Source organism: Taudactylus pleione, unplaced genomic scaffold, assembly GCF_031769625.1.
Source record: "Taudactylus pleione unplaced genomic scaffold, aTauple2 ptg000034l, whole genome shotgun sequence".
Taxonomy (NCBI): Eukaryota; Metazoa; Chordata; class Amphibia; order Anura; family Myobatrachidae; genus Taudactylus; species Taudactylus pleione.
The window spans coordinates 828,822-848,543 of NW_028284436.1; the positions used below are offsets into that span (position 1 = coordinate 828,822).

The following is a 19,722-nucleotide window of genomic DNA, read 5'->3' on the forward strand; positions in this document are numbered from 1 at the left end:
GCACATGTGTATGACAGCAGCCTCTTATTCCTGTACCTCTTACACTAGTACTGAGCACAGCAGTGTGTACAAGTGCAGCACATGTGTATGACAGCAGCCTCTTATTCCTGTACCTCTTACACTAGTGCTGGGCACAGGAGTGTATACAAGTGCAGCACATGTGTATGACAGCAGCCTCTTATTCCTGTACCTCTTACACTAGTACTGAGCACAGGAGTGTGTACAAGTGCAGCACATATATATGACAGCAGCCTCTTATTCCTGTACCTCTTACACTAGTACTGAGCACAGGAGTGTATACAAGTGCAGCACATGTGTATGACAGCAGCCTCTTATTCCTGTACCTCTTACACTAGTACTGAGCACAGGAGTGTGTACAAGTGCAGCACATGTGTATGACAGCAGCCTCTTATTCCTGTACCTCTTACACTAGTACTGAGCACAGGAGTGTATACAAGTGCAGCACATGTGTATGACAGCAGCCTCTTATCCCTGTACCTCTTACACTAGTACTGAGCACAGGAGTGTGTACAAGTGCAGCACATGTGTATGACAGCAGCCTCTTATTCCTGTACCTCTTACACTAGTACTGAGCACAGGAGTGTGTACAAGTGCAGCACATGTGTATGACAGCAGCCTCTTATCCCTGTACCTCTTACACTAGTACTGAGCACAGGAGTGTATACAAGTGCAGCACATGTGTATGACAGCAGCCTCTTATTCCTGTACCTCTTACACTAGTACTGAGCACAGCAGTGTGTACAAGTGCAGCACATGTGTATGACAGCAGCCTCTTATTCCTGTACCTCTTACACTAGTGCTGGGCACAGGAGTGTATACAAGTGCAGCACATGTGTATGACAGCAGCCTCTTATTCCTGTACCTCTTACACTAGTACTGAGCACAGGAGTGTGTACAAGTGCAGCACATATATATGACAGCAGCCTCTTATTCCTGTACCTCTTACACTAGTACTGAGCACAGGAGTGTATACAAGTGCAGCACATGTGTATGACAGCAGCCTCTTATCCCTGTACCTCTTACACTAGTACTGAGCACAGGAGTGTGTACAAGTGCAGCACATGTGTATGACAGCAGCCTCTTATTCCTGTACCTCTTACACTAGTACTGAGCACAGGAGTGTGTACAAGTGCAGCACATGTGTATGACAGCAGCCTCTTATTCCTGTACCTCTTACACTAGTACTGAGCACAGCAGTGTGTACAAGTGCAGCACATGTGTATAACAGCAGCCTCTTATTGCTGTACCTCTTACACTAGTACTGAGCACAGGAGTGTATACAAGTGCAGCACATGTGTATGACAGCAGCCTCTTATTCCTGTACCTCTTACACTAGTACTGAGCACAGCAGTGTGTACAAGTGCAGCACATGTGTATGACAGCAGCCTCTTATTCCTGTACCTCTTACACTAGTGCTGGGCACAGGAGTGTATACAAGTGCAGCACATGTGTATGACAGCAGCCTCTTATTCCTGTACCTCTTACACTAGTACTGAGCACAGGAGTGTGTACAAGTGCAGCACATATATATGACAGCAGCCTCTTATTCCTGTACCTCTTACACTAGTACTGAGCACAGCAGTGTATACAAGTGCAGCACATGTGTATGACAGCAGCCTCTTATTCCTGTACCTCTTACACTAGTACTGAGCACAGGAGTGTGTACAAGTGCAGCACATGTGTATGAGAGCAGCCTCTTATCCCTGTACCTCTTACACTAGTACTGAGCACAGGAGTGTATACAAGTGCAGCACATGTGTATGACAGCAGCCTCTTATCCCTGTACCTCTTACACTAGTACTGAGCACAGGAGTGTGTACAAGTGCAGCACATGTGTATGACAGCAGCCTCTTATTCCTGTACCTCTTACACTAGTACTGAGCACAGGAGTGTGTACAAGTGCAGCACATGTGTATGACAGCAGCCTCTTATTCCTGTACCTCTTACACTAGTACTGAGCACAGGAGTGTATACAAGTGCAGCACATGTGTATGACAGCAGCCTCTTATTCCTGTACCTCTTACACTAGTACTGAGCACAGGAGTGTATACAAGTGCAGCACATATATATGACAGCAGCCTCTTATTCCTGTACCTCTTACACTAGTACTGAGCACAGCAGTGTGTACAAGTGCAGCACATGTGTATGACAGCAGCCTCTTATTCCTGTACCTCTTACACTAGTGCTGGGCACAGGAGTGTATACAAGTGCAGCACATGTGTATGACAGCAGCCTCTTATTCCTGTACCTCTTACACTAGTGCTGGGCACAGGAGTGTATACAAGTGCAGCACATGTGTATGACAGCAGCCTCTTATTCCTGTACCTCTTACACTAGTACTGAGCACAGGAGTGTGTACAAGTGCAGCACATATATATGACAGCAGCCTCTTATTCCTGTACCTCTTACACTAGTACTGAGCACAGGAGTGTATACAAGTGCAGCACATGTGTATGACAGCAGCCTCTTATTCCTGTACCTCTTACACTAGTACTGAGCACAGGAGTGTGTACAAGTGCAGCACATGTGTATGACAGCAGCCTCTTATTCCTGTACCTCTTACACTAGTACTGAGCACAGCAGTGTATACAAGTGCAGCACATGTGTATGACAGCAGCCTCTTATTCCTGTACCTCTTACACTAGTACTGAGCACAGGAGTGTGTACAAGTGCAGCACATATATATGACAGCAGCCTGTTATTCCTGTACCTCTTACACTAGTACTGAGCACAGGAGTGTATACAAGTGCAGCACATGTGTATGACAGCAGCCTCTTATTCCTGTACCTCTTACACTAGTACTGAGCACAGGAGTGTGTACAAGTGCAGCACATGTGTATGACAGCAGCCTCTTATTCCTGTACCTCTTACACTAGTACTGAGCACAGCAGTGTATACAAGTGCAGCACATGTGTATGACAGCAGCCTCTTATTCCTGTACCTCTTACACTAGTACTGAGCACAGCAGTGTATACAAGTGCAGCACATGTGTATGACAGCAGCCTCTTATTCCTGTACCTCTTACACTAGTGCTGGGCACAGGAGTGTATACAAGTGCAGCACATGTGTATGACAGCAGCCTCTTATTCCTGTACCTCTTACACTAGTACTGAGCACAGGAGTGTGTACAAGTGCAGCACATATATATGACAGCAGCCTCTTATTCTTGTACCTCTTACACTAGTACTGAGCACAGGAGTGTGTACAAGTGCAGCACATGTGTATGACAGCAGCCTCTTATTCCTGTACCTCTTACACTAGTACTGAGCACAGGAGTGTGTACAAGTGCAGCACATGTGTATGAGAGCAGCCTCTTATTCCTGTACCTCTTACACTAGTACTGAGCACAGGAGTGTATACAAGTGCAGCACATGTGTATGACAGCAGCCTCTTATCCCTGTACCTCTTACACTAGTACTGTGCACAGGAGTGTGTACAAGTGCAGCACATGTGTATGACAGCAGCCTCTTATTCCTGTACCTCTTACACTAGTACTGAGCACAGGAGTGTGTACAAGTGCAGCACATGTGTATGACAGCAGCCTCTTATTCCTGTACCTCTTACACTAGTACTGAGCACAGGAGTGTGTACAAGTGCAGCACATGTGTATGAGAGCAGCCTCTTATCCCTGTACCTCTTACACTAGTACTGAGCACAGGAGTGTATACAAGTGCAGCACATGTGTATGACAGCAGCCTCTTATCCCTGTACCTCTTACACTAGTACTGTGCACAGGAGTGTGTACAAGTGCAGCACATGTGTATGACAGCAGCCTCTTATTCCTGTACCTCTTACACTAGTACTGAGCACAGGAGTGTGTACAAGTGCAGCACATGTGTATGACAGCAGCCTCTTATCCCTGTACCTCTTACACTAGTACTGAGTACAGGAGTGTATACAAGTGCAGCACATGTGTATGACAGCAGCCTCTTATTCCTGTACCTCTTACACTAGTACTGAGCACAGGAGTGTGTACAAGTGCAGCACATATATATGACAGCAGCCTCTTATTCCTGTACCTGTTACACTAGTACTGAGCACAGGAGTGTATACAAGTGCAGCACATGTGTATCACAGCAGCCTCTTATTCCTGTACCTCTTACACTAGTACTGAGCACAGGAGTGTGTACAAGTGCAGCACATATATATGACAGCAGCCTCTTATTCCTGTACCTCTTACACTAGTACTGAGCACAGGATTGTGTACAAGTGCAGCACATATATATGACAGCAGCCTCTTATTCCTGTACCTCTTACACTAGTACTGAGCACAGGAGTGTATACAAGTACAGCACATGTGTATGACAGCAGCCTGTTATTCCTGTACCTCTTACACTAGTACTGAGCACAGGAGTGTATACAAGTACAGCACATGTGTATGACAGCAGCCTGTTATTCCTGTACCTCTTACACTAGTACTGAGCACAGGAGTGTATACAAGTGCAGCACATGTGTATGACAGCAGCCTCTTATTGCTGTACCTCTTACACTAGTACTGAGCACAGGAGTGTATACAAGTGCAGCACATGTGTATGACAGCAGCCTGTTATTCCTGTACCTCTTACACTAGTACTGAGCACAGGAGTGTATACAAGTGCAGCACATGTGTATGACAGCAGCCTCTTATTCCTGTACCTCTTACACTAGTACTGAGCACAGGAGTGTATACAAGTGCAGCACATGTGTATGACAGCAGCCTCTTATTCCTGTACCTCTTACACTAGTACTGAGCACAGGAGTGTATACAAGTGCAGCACATGTGTATGACAGCAGCCTCTTATTCCTGTACCTCTTACACTAGTACTGAGCACAGGAGTGTGTACAAGTGCAGCACATATATATGACAGCAGCCTGTTATTCCTGTACCTCTTACACTAGTACTGAGCACAGGAGTGTATACAAGTACAGCACATGTGTATGACAGCAGCCTGTTATTCCTGTACCTCTTACACTAGTACTGAGCACAGGAGTGTGTACAAGTGCAGCACATGTGTATGACAGCAGCCTCTTATTCCTGTACCTCTTACACTAGTACTGAGCACAGGAGTGTATACAAGTGCAGCACATGTGTATGACAGCAGCCTCTTATTCCTGTACCTCTTACACTAGTACTGAGCACAGCAGTGTGTACAAGTGCAGCACATGTGTATGACAGCAGCCTCTTATTCCTGTACCTCTTACACTAGTACTGGGCACAGGAGTGTATACAAGTGCAGCACATGTGTATGACAGCAGCCTCTTATTCCTGTACCTCTTACACTAGTACTGAGCACAGGAGTGTGTACAAGTGCAGCACATATATATGACAGCAGCCTCTTATTCCTGTACCTCTTACACTAGTACTGAGCACAGGAGTGTATACAAGTGCAGCACATGTGTATGACAGCAGCCTCTTATTCCTGTACCTCTTACACTAGTACTGAGCACAGGAGTGTATACAAGTGCAGCACATGTGTATGACAGCAGCCTGTTATTCCTGTACCTCTTACACTAGCACTGAGCACAGGAGTGTGTACAAGTGCAGCACATGTGTATAACAGCAGCCTCTTATTGCTGTACCTCTTACACTAGTACTGAGCACAGGAGTGTATACAAGTGCAGCACATGTGTATGACAGCAGCCTCTTATTCCTGTACCTCTTACACTAGTACTGAGCACAGCAGTGTGTACAAGTGCAGCACATGTGTATGACAGCAGCCTCTTATTCCTGTACCTCTTACACTAGTGCTGGGCACAGGAGTGTATACAAGTGCAGCACATGTGTATGACAGCAGCCTCTTATTCCTGTACCTCTTACACTAGTGCTGGGCACAGGAGTGTATACAAGTGCAGCACATGTGTATGACAGCAGCCTCTTATTCCTGTACCTCTTACACTAGTACTGAGCACAGGAGTGTGTACAAGTGCAGCACATATATATGACAGCAGCCTCTTATTCCTGTACCTCTTACACTAGTACTGAGCACAGGAGTGTATACAAGTGCAGCACATGTGTATGACAGCAGCCTCTTATTCCTGTACCTCTTACACTAGTACTGAGCACAGGAGTGTGTACAAGTGCAGCACATGTGTATGACAGCAGCCTCTTATTCCTGTACCTCTTACACTAGTACTGAGCACAGCAGTGTATACAAGTGCAGCACATGTGTATGACAGCAGCCTCTTATTCCTGTACCTCTTACACTAGTACTGAGCACAGGAGTGTGTACAAGTGCAGCACATATATATGACAGCAGCCTGTTATTCCTGTACCTCTTACACTAGTACTGAGCACAGGAGTGTATACAAGTGCAGCACATGTGTATGACAGCAGCCTCTTATTCCTGTACCTCTTACACTAGTACTGAGCACAGGAGTGTGTACAAGTGCAGCACATGTGTATGACAGCAGCCTCTTATTCCTGTACCTCTTACACTAGTACTGAGCACAGCAGTGTATACAAGTGCAGCACATGTGTATGACAGCAGCCTCTTATTCCTGTACCTCTTACACTAGTACTGAGCACAGCAGTGTATACAAGTGCAGCACATGTGTATGACAGCAGCCTCTTATTCCTGTACCTCTTACACTAGTGCTGGGCACAGGAGTGTATACAAGTGCAGCACATGTGTATGACAGCAGCCTCTTATTCCTGTACCTCTTACACTAGTACTGAGCACAGGAGTGTGTACAAGTGCAGCACATATATATGACAGCAGCCTCTTATTCCTGTACCTCTTACACTAGTACTGAGCACAGGAGTGTGTACAAGTGCAGCACATGTGTATGACAGCAGCCTCTTATTCCTGTACCTCTTACACTAGTACTGAGCACAGGAGTGTGTACAAGTGCAGCACATGTGTATGAGAGCAGCCTCTTATTCCTGTACCTCTTACACTAGTACTGAGCACAGGAGTGTATACAAGTGCAGCACATGTGTATGACAGCAGCCTCTTATCCCTGTACCTCTTACACTAGTACTGTGCACAGGAGTGTGTACAAGTGCAGCACATGTGTATGACAGCAGCCTCTTATCCCTGTACCTCTTACACTAGTACTGAGCACAGGAGTGTGTACAAGTGCAGCACATGTGTATGACAGCAGCCTCTTATCCCTGTACCTCTTACACTAGTACTGAGCACAGGAGAAGTGCAGCACATGTGTATGACAGCAGCCTCTTATTCCTGTACCTCTTACACTAGTACTGAGCACAGGAGTGTATACAAGTGCAGCACATGTGTATGACAGCAGCCTCTTATTCCTGTACCTCTTACACTAGTACTGAGCACAGGAGTGTATATCATATGACCACAGCATGTGCTCTGGTTTGAAGGCATATTTATCACAATCCACATCTCAGATGCGGATGGGATTTTATAATATTGCCCAAATTCACAATATTTTATATGAATACATCTCAAGGATATATCAGATAATCATGTATGCAAGGACAGAGCTTGCGAGAAAGCTCTGTGCCTGCAAATCCTCTCCACACAGTTCTCATGGTATTTTTTGTAAAAATACCCTGAATGTGTTACTGCGTATGCGCGTTAAAAGTATGGGAATGCGATCTGCTTACTAAAAAAAAAAATGGACTTAGAGGATAAATCTGGATGGATGGTTAGGTTTAGGCACCAAGGAAAGGGATAAGGTGAAGATTAAGGTTAGAAAAAAAATATGTATATTTGCCGACCAATTTTGCTTTGACCTTTTGACCTTGTCGACTTTTATCCATGTCATCTTTTTTTGTGTCAACCATTTATCCCTATCGACCTATTGGCTGCCTAACATCTGTTGTCTATCTAGACATTAACTATTTCAAAGGTTCTCAATCTCAATCCTCAGGACCCCAAACAGTGCATGTTTTCCAGGTCTCCTCACAAATACACAAGTGAAATAGTTAGTTCCACCTGTGGACCTTATAAAATGTGTCAGTAATTAATGAATACACCTGTGCAGCTGCTGTGTGACCTGGAAAACATGACATGTGTGGGGTCCTGAGGACCGAGTTTGAGAACCAAAGGACTATCTGATCCTGTCTTTCTTTTATACCAAACTGTCTGTCCCTATATATGGAATATAACACAATCAACAGGGTAACTGTATTCACTAACTTATTGTGAGTCTTTAGCCATTCAAAATAGCTCTATAAGATATGAACATGTGTTTGTGTTTTTCAGATGAGAAACATGCAAAACAAAGACAAGCGGCTGAAAATAATGAATGAGATTCTCAATGGTATCAAGGTAAGGGTTAATTTTAACTTAAAGAGGTCATAAATCGTCATTATAAGATGTTTTGCTGCGCCTTCAGTGATGTCGCTGGTTTGCAGTGAAGTTATAAGCTGAATATTGGTTCAACTGCCTACCCTTTAGACCAGGGGTCTTCAAACTTGGCCCTCCAGCTGCTGTGGAACTACACATCCCAGCATGCACTGCCACCTTTTTGATATAACAGCATGCTAAAACTATGTGCAGTGCATGCTGGGATGTGTAGTTCCACAGCATCTGGAGGGCCAAGTATGAAGACCCCTGCTTTAGACTGTAAGCTCTCACGAGCAGGGCCCTCAACACTCCTGTGCTTTTTTTCCCCTCATTTAGACCATCATCTCCTCACTGCCAACAACGGCACTAAACCTTTGTGTTTGTCCGTCCTGCTGCGCATTTGGGCATTAGGACTGTTGATGTAGCAATGTTTATAGACCTTGTCCATGTTCTGCAATGTTTTTGCTGTGTTCATACTGTTCCTGTTTATGTCCATTCTAAGGCGCTGTGGACCCCTTGTGGCACCATACAAATAAAGGATAATCATAACTGAAGTGGCGAGTGGATGAAGGAGTTATGTTACATTTAGAAGAAACAGATATTTATAGTTCAAGATAAATTTGATATTTTTGAACTGGTCATAGCACTTTTATCCACAAAATATATCCGTGGATGTTAAATTTGAGGAGGGGGTAACCTTTCTAAGGGGGGAAATTTATTAAGCCTTCTGAAGAGGAGACGTTAAGGGGCCCATGGCAACCTATCGGACCCTAGCTATCATTTATCTACTACATTGTATGAAATGATAGCTATAACCTGATTGGTTGTTATGGCCAAAATCTCCACTGGTTCAGGTTTGATAAATCTCCCCCTTAGCTAATTCACACAATTTTAACATTGCTCCAGTGCTAGTAGGGAGTAGTGCTAGTAGGGAGTAGTGCTAGTAGGGAGTAGTGCTAGTAGGGAGCCATTAGTTTAATACTTTCCTGTCTTCTCTTTCCTGGCCCATGTGTGGCCATCTTCTATACAGGCACAGAAACAGAAATCAAATAATGGGCCTGTAGACTGTCATCATCTATATAATTCAGAATCTCCTCAATCTCAATGTGCACGCAGTGGAAGCCTAAAGGCGGTTATCCACTAGACGATATGCTCCATGAGCGATATAGTCTAGTGTTTCCCCGGCAGTGATGTGCTCAATGTCATTAGCGACACTGAGCACCCACACTGAGCAATATCAATCACGATATCATTCAGTGACAGCACCCTCCCTCATCCCCGTACTTGCAGAACCTGATGATATCTTCAGGTTGCCCTGCAAGTACGGGCGATGAAAGATGTCGTCAACGACCAGAGGGAGCGTGCATCGCTGGTCGTTGATGGCATATCTACTGGACGATATTGCGGACGATGAACGACAACGATATAGTTATCGGTCAAATCATCCAATTTATCGTCTAGTGGATAGGCGGCAAAAGTGAGCGCCCCAACGGCTCCAACTGCGAGGGAGGCTGGACAGATCTTGGGGAGGAGGACTGGCCAGCGAGAACGGGGTATGTATTATAGCGGAAGGGGGGGGGGTGCAGCGATGGAGGGTTCAGGATGAACCGACAGATGGAGGGATCAGGGCGGAATGACGAGGATGGGGGGGTTGGGACGGAGCTGTGGCGGAGCAGGTGGGAGAGGGCAGAACAGCAGAGAGTGGATCGGGGACAGACAGAATGTAGAAAGGGATGGGGAGGAGGTGGGGGATGGAGACTGAGGTGACCCAGCATACGCCAGGTCCAATATACAAGTATAAAATAACAAGTGAATACATTTCTCACGTTCTTCCATAGGGGTCTATTTACTACAATCCGCTTTAAAATACAGATTGTAGTGTGATATTGCCGACTGAATTCGCACTCCATGACAAGTGCCCATGCATCTGCTGACCGGCTGCCGCTATGCCCTGCCCCCCCGCAATCGCGCCCCCCACCCGCTCGCGGCCCCCCGCGGCCCCATCACCCCTTAATTACATTTACCTCCGGTGATCAGGCTTCGGTGATGTCCTCCGTGGCTCCGGTCAGCTGGTCTCCCATCCTGCACTGAGACCCGGTCAGCTGATGACCGGGTTTCAGCGCAGGATGGGAGACCAGCTGACCGGAGGGAGGACATCACCGTAGCCCCGATCTCCGGTCCCTGGACTCAGGTAAGTTATTTTATTTTTTTTACTATTATTTTTTTTTTTAGCAGTGTATCAGATTGTGGTCTGTTTAGACCACACAGCTGATCACTGGGGCCGTTAGCCTGTTAGAGCAGAGCAGGAGTCCGGTAACCGGGGGAGACCCTGGATAACGCCACCTCCAGGTGACATTATTATCACAGGGCCTCCCCCGGTATTTTTTCACTATTTATTTTTAGTACCTTGCAGACAGATAGCATTTCCCAATACAACTATGGGAAATGCGATCTGCTTACTTAAAATATGTGATAATTAGGGCTTGGAGTAGAATTTTATGAATTCTACTCCAATTGCCCTTTAGTAAATTTAGGTGATACTAAAATAATGTGAAAAGGGTGTGAAAACACCCTTTTTCACTTTATTTTAGTGGAAATAATGTTAATAAATAGACTACAATCCACATTGGTAATGCAGATTGTAGTGTGATATTTCTGACTGAATTCGCATTGCGAATTCAGCCAATATCACAGGGATTTACTACAAATCCCTTGCAGGGACAGAGCTTGCGAGAAAGCTCTGTCCCTGCGAATCCCCTTTGGAGCCTTATCACTGTATTTTCGCAAAAAATACCGTGATTAAGTGCCCGCGCATGCGCTGACCGGTCGCCGCTGCTACCCCCCTCTGGCGCTAAGCCCCGCCCCCTGGCGCTAAGCCCCGCCCCCCGCGATCGCCCTTAGTCTTATATGTTTTTGTTAGTTTCAGAGTTTCTGTCCATTTGCTTTGAAGTACATTATATTCTTTCCTGTTTTGTGTTCTTTAAATTATCATCATGATCATCATTAACTAATATAGGGCACCACAGATTCTGTAGCAGCACCGATATTACTACACAAAACATCTGTCTTTATTGACACAATCAATGGTGGAACACTCGGGGGGAGCTGCTTTACATTATTTACGTTACATGTTTTGTTGTAGATCCTGAAGCTGTATGCCTGGGAGCCGTCATTTGAGAAACAGGTGCAGGAGATCCGTGAGAAGGAGTTGAAGGATATGTTACACTTTGCCTATCTCTTCTCGGTGTCACTCTTCATCTTCACCTGTGCACCGTTCTTGGTGAGAACCAGTGGCTCCTATTTGAAACACCCCTTATTATTGCCTTTTAATGATAATCTTTGAGATCGGTTGGCTCAGGTCACGATTCCTATTAACGCTATCGGAAACATCATAAAATGTGTTAAAATTCCAATGAATTTACATCTACGGCCACCGTTGACTATTAATTCTGCTGGACCTCCTTCCAATGTTGAAGATCAGATGTGTGTGACGTTGGCTAGGTCCTGCTGCTCTAGTCTTAACTAATACTATGAAAATGGTCGGGGTTATACAAACAGCATGGTGGGCTATAGAAAAATATCCTGTAACCAGAAATGGGAAAGGTAATGAGTGTGGATGAGAGACGTGCACCGTGTTCAGAGCGGAGGGGGTTGGGAGATATTTTGAGACAAGGGAAGATATGGACGTTGATGTAGTCTAGTTTAGGGCCTTGTATGTTAGTAGAAATTTGGTAAAATACAGACAACCAATGACAGAGCAGAGCAGCAATAGGACATTTTGCAAGAAAACTCAGTCTAGCCGCTGCATTCAATATAGATGGTCAGGATGAAAGTCTGGCATGGGGAAGACTAACAAGGAGGTTATTGTATTATTCAATAAGGGAGATAATGAACACATGAATGATAGTTTTGCAGTGTGTGAGATATGTACGGATTGTGGAACTGTCTCTTCCATGTATGTAACATGATTTCGATACAGAATGAACATGGTGGGCTGTTTTTTATTTTGCACGGGTTCCGTACAATAGGTGGACAATGAAAGGATTGTAAATGATTTGGTTGACACCAGAATATCGACATGGAAGAAAGTCGACGTGGCAAAATGTCACCTGTTCATTTGGTCGACGGGTTCAAATTGTCGACATGGGCATGGTCGACACATGCATGGTCAGCATATGTTTTTTTAATTGATAGGGTTAGGTTTAGGGTTAGGGTCATGCACTAAGAGACAATTAGGGTTAGGGACTAGGAGGGACAGTTAGCATTAGGCGGCACCAAGGTCAAAGGTTAGGGTGAAGACTAGGTTTATAAAAAAAAAAATGTGTCAAAAAAATGTGTCAATGATTTCTGTATCAACCATTTCCATGTCGACATTTTGAACTTGTCGGCGTTCTGTGATGTCGATCGTTTGTCACATCATAATTTTTTTCCATGTCGATCTTTTGCTATCAACCAAATTAGTGTTGACCTTTTTATTGTCGACCTTTTGTATCGCACCCTTTTGCTCTATATCTCTTGTGCCTCATGTATCCACAACCAATTATTTAGATACACTTATTTGGCATTACTGTATAAATGATCATTACACTGTCTGTCTTTCCTTATTTATTTATTTATTTATGTTACTGTTAATATTAATTTCCGCTCTTTGCAGGTGTCGGTTGCCAGTTTCGCTGTCTACGTGGTGGTTGATAAAGACAATGTGCTGACTGCAGAGAGAGCGTTCACTTCCATCTCTCTATTTAATGTCCTGCGCTTCCCCCTCGCCATGCTACCCATGCTCATCTCTAACATGGTGCAGGTAATCGCCTCTGTGCATAAGCTGATGCTGTGACTGAGCTGAGGGGAATGGGAAGTAGTTATGCGGCCGCCGGTCTCAATCCCGACACTTTAATCCCGACAAGGGATTTAACATAGGTGTCGAAATACCAACGCCTATGTTAATCCCAACGCCGAGAGGACGCCGGACTGATCGTCCTCTGCCGGGGGTGAGCATACACTAAGCCGAGGATGGGGGGGGGGGGCTTAGGGTTAGGCATCCCCCCGGGGAAGGTTAGGGTTAGGCTAGGAGAATGGGGGGGTTAGGTTTAGGCACTAGGGGGGGAGGTTAGGATTAGGCACCCCCCCGGGAGGTTTAGGGAGCGGGGAGGGGGAAGTTAGGTTTAGGCACTAACGGGGGGCGGGGGATGTTAGGGTTAGGCACTAGGGGGGGGAGGTTAGGGTTAGGCATTCATACGGATTCCGAGGGGAATACATAATAACTAGCACAGAGGCAAACAACATTGTCTCTAGCAACCAATCAAATCTTTTAACTTGCTGTAGACAAATGACGGCGGGCCCGAATCACAGATGGACACTAATGCCGCCACTGCGAATGTGTACACAGCTGTTGTGCGAAGACATGCAAATGTCGCGTCCGCCGTGATTTGTACTGAGACGCCCACCTGCAGCTTTGCAAATCCAATTGTCTGCGTACAAAGACCCAGCATCGGCCGCAGTTTATTCGATGGTCAAATTAAGTCCTGAGTAACCCTATGACTATTTAGAATGGGCTCGGGAACTGAGACGCCGGCGCCATTTTTACTGCGAATGGGATCGCAAACGAAGGCACATTCTGAAAATGGTCACACCTGACTGTTGATCAAACTGCGAGTGACGACGGTAATGTGCCTTGACGCATGCACAGTGCGACTTGGACGCTTGCGCAGCTTACCGATAATGGCTCAACTGCGAAAATATTGGCATTCGCATCTCCGTGCGCTTCCTTGTTGCGCATTGCATTTAAAAGGAAGGGAAATGGGCTAGGGTGGGTTCAACTTGTTGGAAGCGCTATTCACTACCCTAAAATGCCCGATCGTCTCGTGTTTGTCTTGATTCAATGTGAGAAAATGTTGGGCATATGCCCCTTAGGCAACATACTGGTTTGTGCCCCTTTCCACCTCTCCATGGAATGGCAAACTCGCTCTCTTAGTGCCAAATGGGCCCTAGGATTAAGTCTAGGTTGCCGAATGAATGACCCAGCCCATGCTTATGAAGATGCAAACAAATGAACTCCACCCTTAAGGGGCCTGTCCATTGCGCGACCTGAAAAACTGAACGTCTAGCGTTCAGTCCTTCAATTGCCGGGTCAGCGTTCACTGAACGTCATTCAGTGCAGGAGACCGACCTCCCTATCTGCGAACATGTGGAACCTGACGAGCATGTTCCACAGATAGTCGGGGTCGGCAGGGACCCAGCGTGCACGCGCTTCGCGGGTCCTTGCCGGCTATCCATTAGACGACTTTCTGAACGATACGTCCAAAACCTCCTGGTTTTGGTCAGATCGTTTAAAAAGTCGTCTAATGGATAGGCCCCTTTATCCTAGATAGCAGCAAATATACAGAGAAAGCCTGTTTTCTCCAAACAAGAAATGATACTGTACATGCTAATTGTGCTGCTCACAATAAAAAATAAAGATCTAATTGTAAATAGTCTTCCCTTTATGCAGGCAAATGTGTCTTGTGCCCGGCTGGAGAAATATCTAGGAGGCGATGACTTGGATAGTTCAGCCATCCACAATGATCCTAGTGTTGGTAAGGAGCAGACTTCAGTGCTGCCTGGGGTGGATTACACGGGATCTCCCAAAAGATCCTGATAGTGAATTTGTATAGAAAAACTGATGGTAGTGTGCCCAGGGTACTACTAAAAACATAAATATTATTATTAGTATTATTATTAATGATGATGATAATAATTATAATAATACTAATGTTAATAATAATGATGATAATAATAATAATAATAATAATAATAATAATGATGATAATAGTAATAATAGTAATTATGATGATAATAATACTAATAATGATAATTCTAATAATAAAGATGACAATTATAATAATACTAGTGATAATGATGATGATAATAATAACAATAATAATAATAATGGTGATGATAATTATAATAATACTAGTGATAATGATGATAATAATAATGGTAATGATGATAATAATAATAATGATAATACTAGTGATAATGATGATTATAATAACAATAATAATAATAATGGTGATGATAATTATAATAATACTAGTGATAATGATGATAATAATAATGGTAATGATGATAATAATAATAATAATGATAATACTAGTGATAATGATGATTATAATAATAATAACAATAATAATAATAATGGTGATGATAAGAATAACGATAACAATAATAATGATGATGATGATTGATGATAGTAATAATAATGTTCTTTGTATAGTACTTTTCTCCCAATAGGACTCAATGTAACAACCTACCTTAACCCCCGACGCTAACCTAACCCATCCCTAACCCCAAAAGGACAGATTAGATGCGCCATATGGTTCTTATCTGCTGTCAAATTCTATATTTCTATGTAAAGTGCTTTACATTTGCATTTAAAAAGTAACGGGATGAAGAATACTTACCTGGGCACGGAGACATACCGTCTTATGGGCGTCTTACGGGTGGCATGTTGCAGGCGTGTTGCTGAGCTGGTTGTGAATCGCTCACTTTGGAGGCCATACTCTGACGGAGATTCCGATGGAGGTTCTGCACCTATTATGGGACGGGTTTATGTTTCGATTGTGCGACTAATGGTTGCATCTAAGAGCCTGATTCAGTGCTGTACGCAATGCTGATGTTTTCGCAAATGGAGTGACTTCTTGACACTGCGTAAGCGTCTGGGTAGCACTGCGCACGTCTCGAGGTACATTACCGTAGACGCAAGCTGTGAGTCTTTATTCGCATTGTGACCAACAGGCAGGGAACGTTTGGGGGAGGCAACGGAGAGTATCGGCTAAAAACGCAGGCGTGTCACAGTTATTTTCAGACGTGTCATAGCTTGCGCCTGATCACATACGCAGATAAACCGAGTGAGCGGCATCACAGAGCATGTGCGCAGTGCGACTTTGACCCATGTGTAGTCGACTGATAATCGCTCAACTTCGCAAATATGGAATAGCGCACACCTCTGAATTAGGCACGGACACGGTTGGGAAGCATGTGTGGTACAACTTAAACCCATGGCCAGTACCAAAATATTGCTCAACTACATCCGCCATCAGTAGTGCGTACACCTCTCAATCAGGGTCTAAGTGTGCTCTGATCTCTGGCTGGGTTGAATTTACCAACATTGCACATGCCTAACGTGTCTATTCATTATCACTTTACTTCTACAAAAGCAGGTGAATATGTAGAAATCTAGTTTTGGGGCCATTCATCAAAAAGGTAACACAGTAAATATCACAGATATCGCCTGCTTACCTTTCTCACCCAATGTGGCCTGCGGTCCCCGTACACTAGTATCCAGTGGCGTAACTAGGGGGGGTCGGGCAGGGCGCGTGCCCTGGGCGCTGTGGGACCGACGGCGCGGGGGGGGGGGCACCGCCGGCCACGGTCTGGCCCGCCCTAGTTATCCACCAGTGTAGCGCCGACCGCAGTGAGTGCAGTCAGCGCTACACATTTACACAGGACCGGCGCTAGGCTTCCAGCGCCAGTCCTGTGCTGCACACCTGAGCCCGTTCCCTCCCCCTGAGCGCTTGCCCAATAGCGCCAGGAGGCGGGCTCAGGCTGTGCATAACACACGCATCGCCGCCAGCGCTGGCGGCGATGCGTGTGTTAAACAGCAGCCAATGAGAGTTAGATAGACTCTCATTGACTGCTGCAGCACCCACTGCAAGAGCCGGGCTTCCGTCCGGCTCCTGCAGTGGGTAATGGGACAGACGTCATGACATCATGACGTCTCTCCCATTATGCTGAGCGCGCCAGCCCGGGAGGACTGGCGGGCGGCGGTGGGAGCGGTGTCGTGGTCCAGAGCAGCAGCGTGGATTCAGGTAAGTATATATTTTTTTTATATATATTTTTTTTTAAAACCTGCCTGCACTAATGGGGGTACAACGGGGGAGGGGGGTGGCACCTACTGGGGGGACCTCTACTGGGGGTGGGGGCACAACGGGGGGGTGGCTACTACTGGGGGCACCATTATTGGAAAGACCTCTACTGGGGGGGGCTATTACTGGGGGCACCATTATTGGGAGGACCTCTACTGGGGGGGGCTATTACTGGGGGCACTTAATCGAGAGGGGGAACCTCAACTGGGGACCACTACTTGGGGGGGGGACTACTACTGGGGGCATTATAAAAGGGGCCCACTACTAGGGGCACTGCACTGGGGAGACCACAACTGGGGGCAATAATAGGAAGGACCACTACAGGGGGCACTGGATAGGGGGGATCACTACTGGGGGCCTGCATCAGGGGGACCACTACTGGGGGCACTGCATGGGAGAGGGGGGACTTCTGCTGGGAGCACTATATAAGGGGCTTACTGCTAGGGGCACTGCACTGGGGGGACCAGTACAAGGGGCACTAGATAGGGGGGGATCACTACTGGGTGCCTGCATAAGGGAGACCACTACTGGGAAAACTGCATGGGGGGACTACTGCTGGGGGCACTATATAAAGGGCACTGCATAGGGGGAGGACTACTACTGGGGGCACTATATAAAAGGCACTGCATAAGGGGATACCGCTACTGGGCGCACTGCATTGTGGGGACTGCTACTGGGGGCACTGCATAAGGGGGAACACTACATGGGGCACTGCATTTGGGGGAACTACTATTGGGGGCACTGAATAAGGGGAACTAATTGGGGGCTGTATAAGGGGGACACTACTGGGGATACTGTATAAGGGGCACTATTATGGGCCTGCATAAGAGGGACCACAACTGCATACTGGGGGTACTGTATAAGGGGTACTACTGGGGTTAAGGTGCATATGGATAGGAATGTTCAGCGTGAAAATAAAGGGGTGTGTCATGTTGACACGCCCCATTTTTAAGTGACCACGCCCATTTATTTTCCCGCACGTATCGGTGTATCGGGGGGGGCGCTCCCTTTTCAAATTTGCCCTGGGCTCCAAATACCCTAGTTACGCCACTGCTAGTATTACAGATATCTCCTACTTACCTTTCTCTCCTGGAATGGCCCGCGGTCCCCATACACTAGTATCATAGATATCTCCTGATTACTTTCTCTCCCAATGTGGCCTGCAGTCCCCATACACTAGTATTACAGATATCTCCTACTTACCTTTCTCTCCTGGAATGTCCCGCGGTCCCCATACACTAGTATTACAGATATCTCCTACTTACCTTTCTCTCCCGGAATGGCCCGCTGTCCCCATACACTAGTATCACAGATATCTCCTACTTACCTTTCTCTCCCGGAATGGCCCGCTGTCCCATACACTAGTATTACAGATATCTCCTACTTACCTTCCTCTCCCGGAATGGCCCGCTGTCCCCATACCCTGATGTGGCACGTGGTCCCCTTACACTAGTATCACAGATATCATCTGTTTACCTTTCTCTCCTGATGTGGCACGTGGTCACCGTACACTAGTATCAAAGATATCATCTGTTTACCTTTCTCTCCCGATGTGGCACATGGTCCCCTTACACTAGTATCACAGATATCATCTGTTTACCTTTCTCTCCCGATGTGGCACGTGGTCCCCGTACACTAGTATCACAGATATCATCTGTTTACCTTTCTCTCCCAATGTGCCACGTGGTCCCCATACACTAGTATCACAGATATCTCCTGCTTACATTTCTCTCCCGATGTGGCACATGGTCCCCATACACTAGTATCACAGATATCTCCTGCTTACATTTCTCTCCCAATGTGGCACGTGGTCCCCATACAATAGTATCACAGATATCATCTGTTTACCTTTCTCTCCCGATGTGGCACGTGGTCCCCATACACTAGTATCACAGATATCTCCTGCTTACATTTCTCTCCCGATGTGGCACGTGGTCCCCATACACTAGTATCACAGATATCATCTGTTTACCTTTCTCTCCCGATGTGGCACGTGGTCCCCATACACTAGTATCACAGATATCTCCTGATTACCTTTCTCTCCCGATGTGGCACGTGGTCCCCATACACTAGTATCACAGATATCTCCTGCTTACCTTTCTCTCCCGGAATGGCCCGCTGTCCCCATACACTAGTATCACAGATATCTCCTGCTTACCTTTCTCTCCCAGAATGGCCCGCTGTCCCCATACACTAGGATCACAGATATCATCTGTTTATCTTTCTCTCCCGATGTGACACGTGGTCCTCGTACACTAGTATGAGGACAGAATTCGTCATGCTCTGAAAATACAATATTTTTGGAGCTGGACTGCGGGAGCATTCACCTTCTTCAGTTGGCGTTTGCTCCCGCACTCTGCGCTCACCCCGCTCCTTCCCTTTGGAAAGGAGTCCCAGGCCCCTGTCCGGCTCCTTTCTGTCCGGTCCGGGGCTTTGTGCTCCTGCCTGAGCTCTAGATCAAGCAGGTGCACTAGCACTGCCGAGTCAGACTTTTTTTTTTCGGATCAGCTGTCTCTGCGCTGGAGCAATGATAAATTTCCCTGGCGCTCGCCACG

General features: G+C 46.1%; 1 protein-coding gene across 1 annotated transcript in view; it reads left to right on the forward strand.

Moving 5' to 3' along the window:
- Positions 1 to 19,722, forward strand: part of ABCC2 (ATP binding cassette subfamily C member 2) — a 157,283-nt gene that overhangs the window by 73,684 nt on the left and 63,877 nt on the right. The window contains exons 11-14 of the mRNA XM_088452208.1: positions 8,181 to 8,246; positions 11,407 to 11,544; positions 12,919 to 13,065; positions 14,752 to 14,836. Coding sequence (XP_088308334.1) covers positions 8,181 to 8,246; positions 11,407 to 11,544; positions 12,919 to 13,065; positions 14,752 to 14,836 — 436 coding nt within the window. The remainder of the gene's footprint in view (positions 1 to 8,180; positions 8,247 to 11,406; positions 11,545 to 12,918; positions 13,066 to 14,751; positions 14,837 to 19,722) is intronic.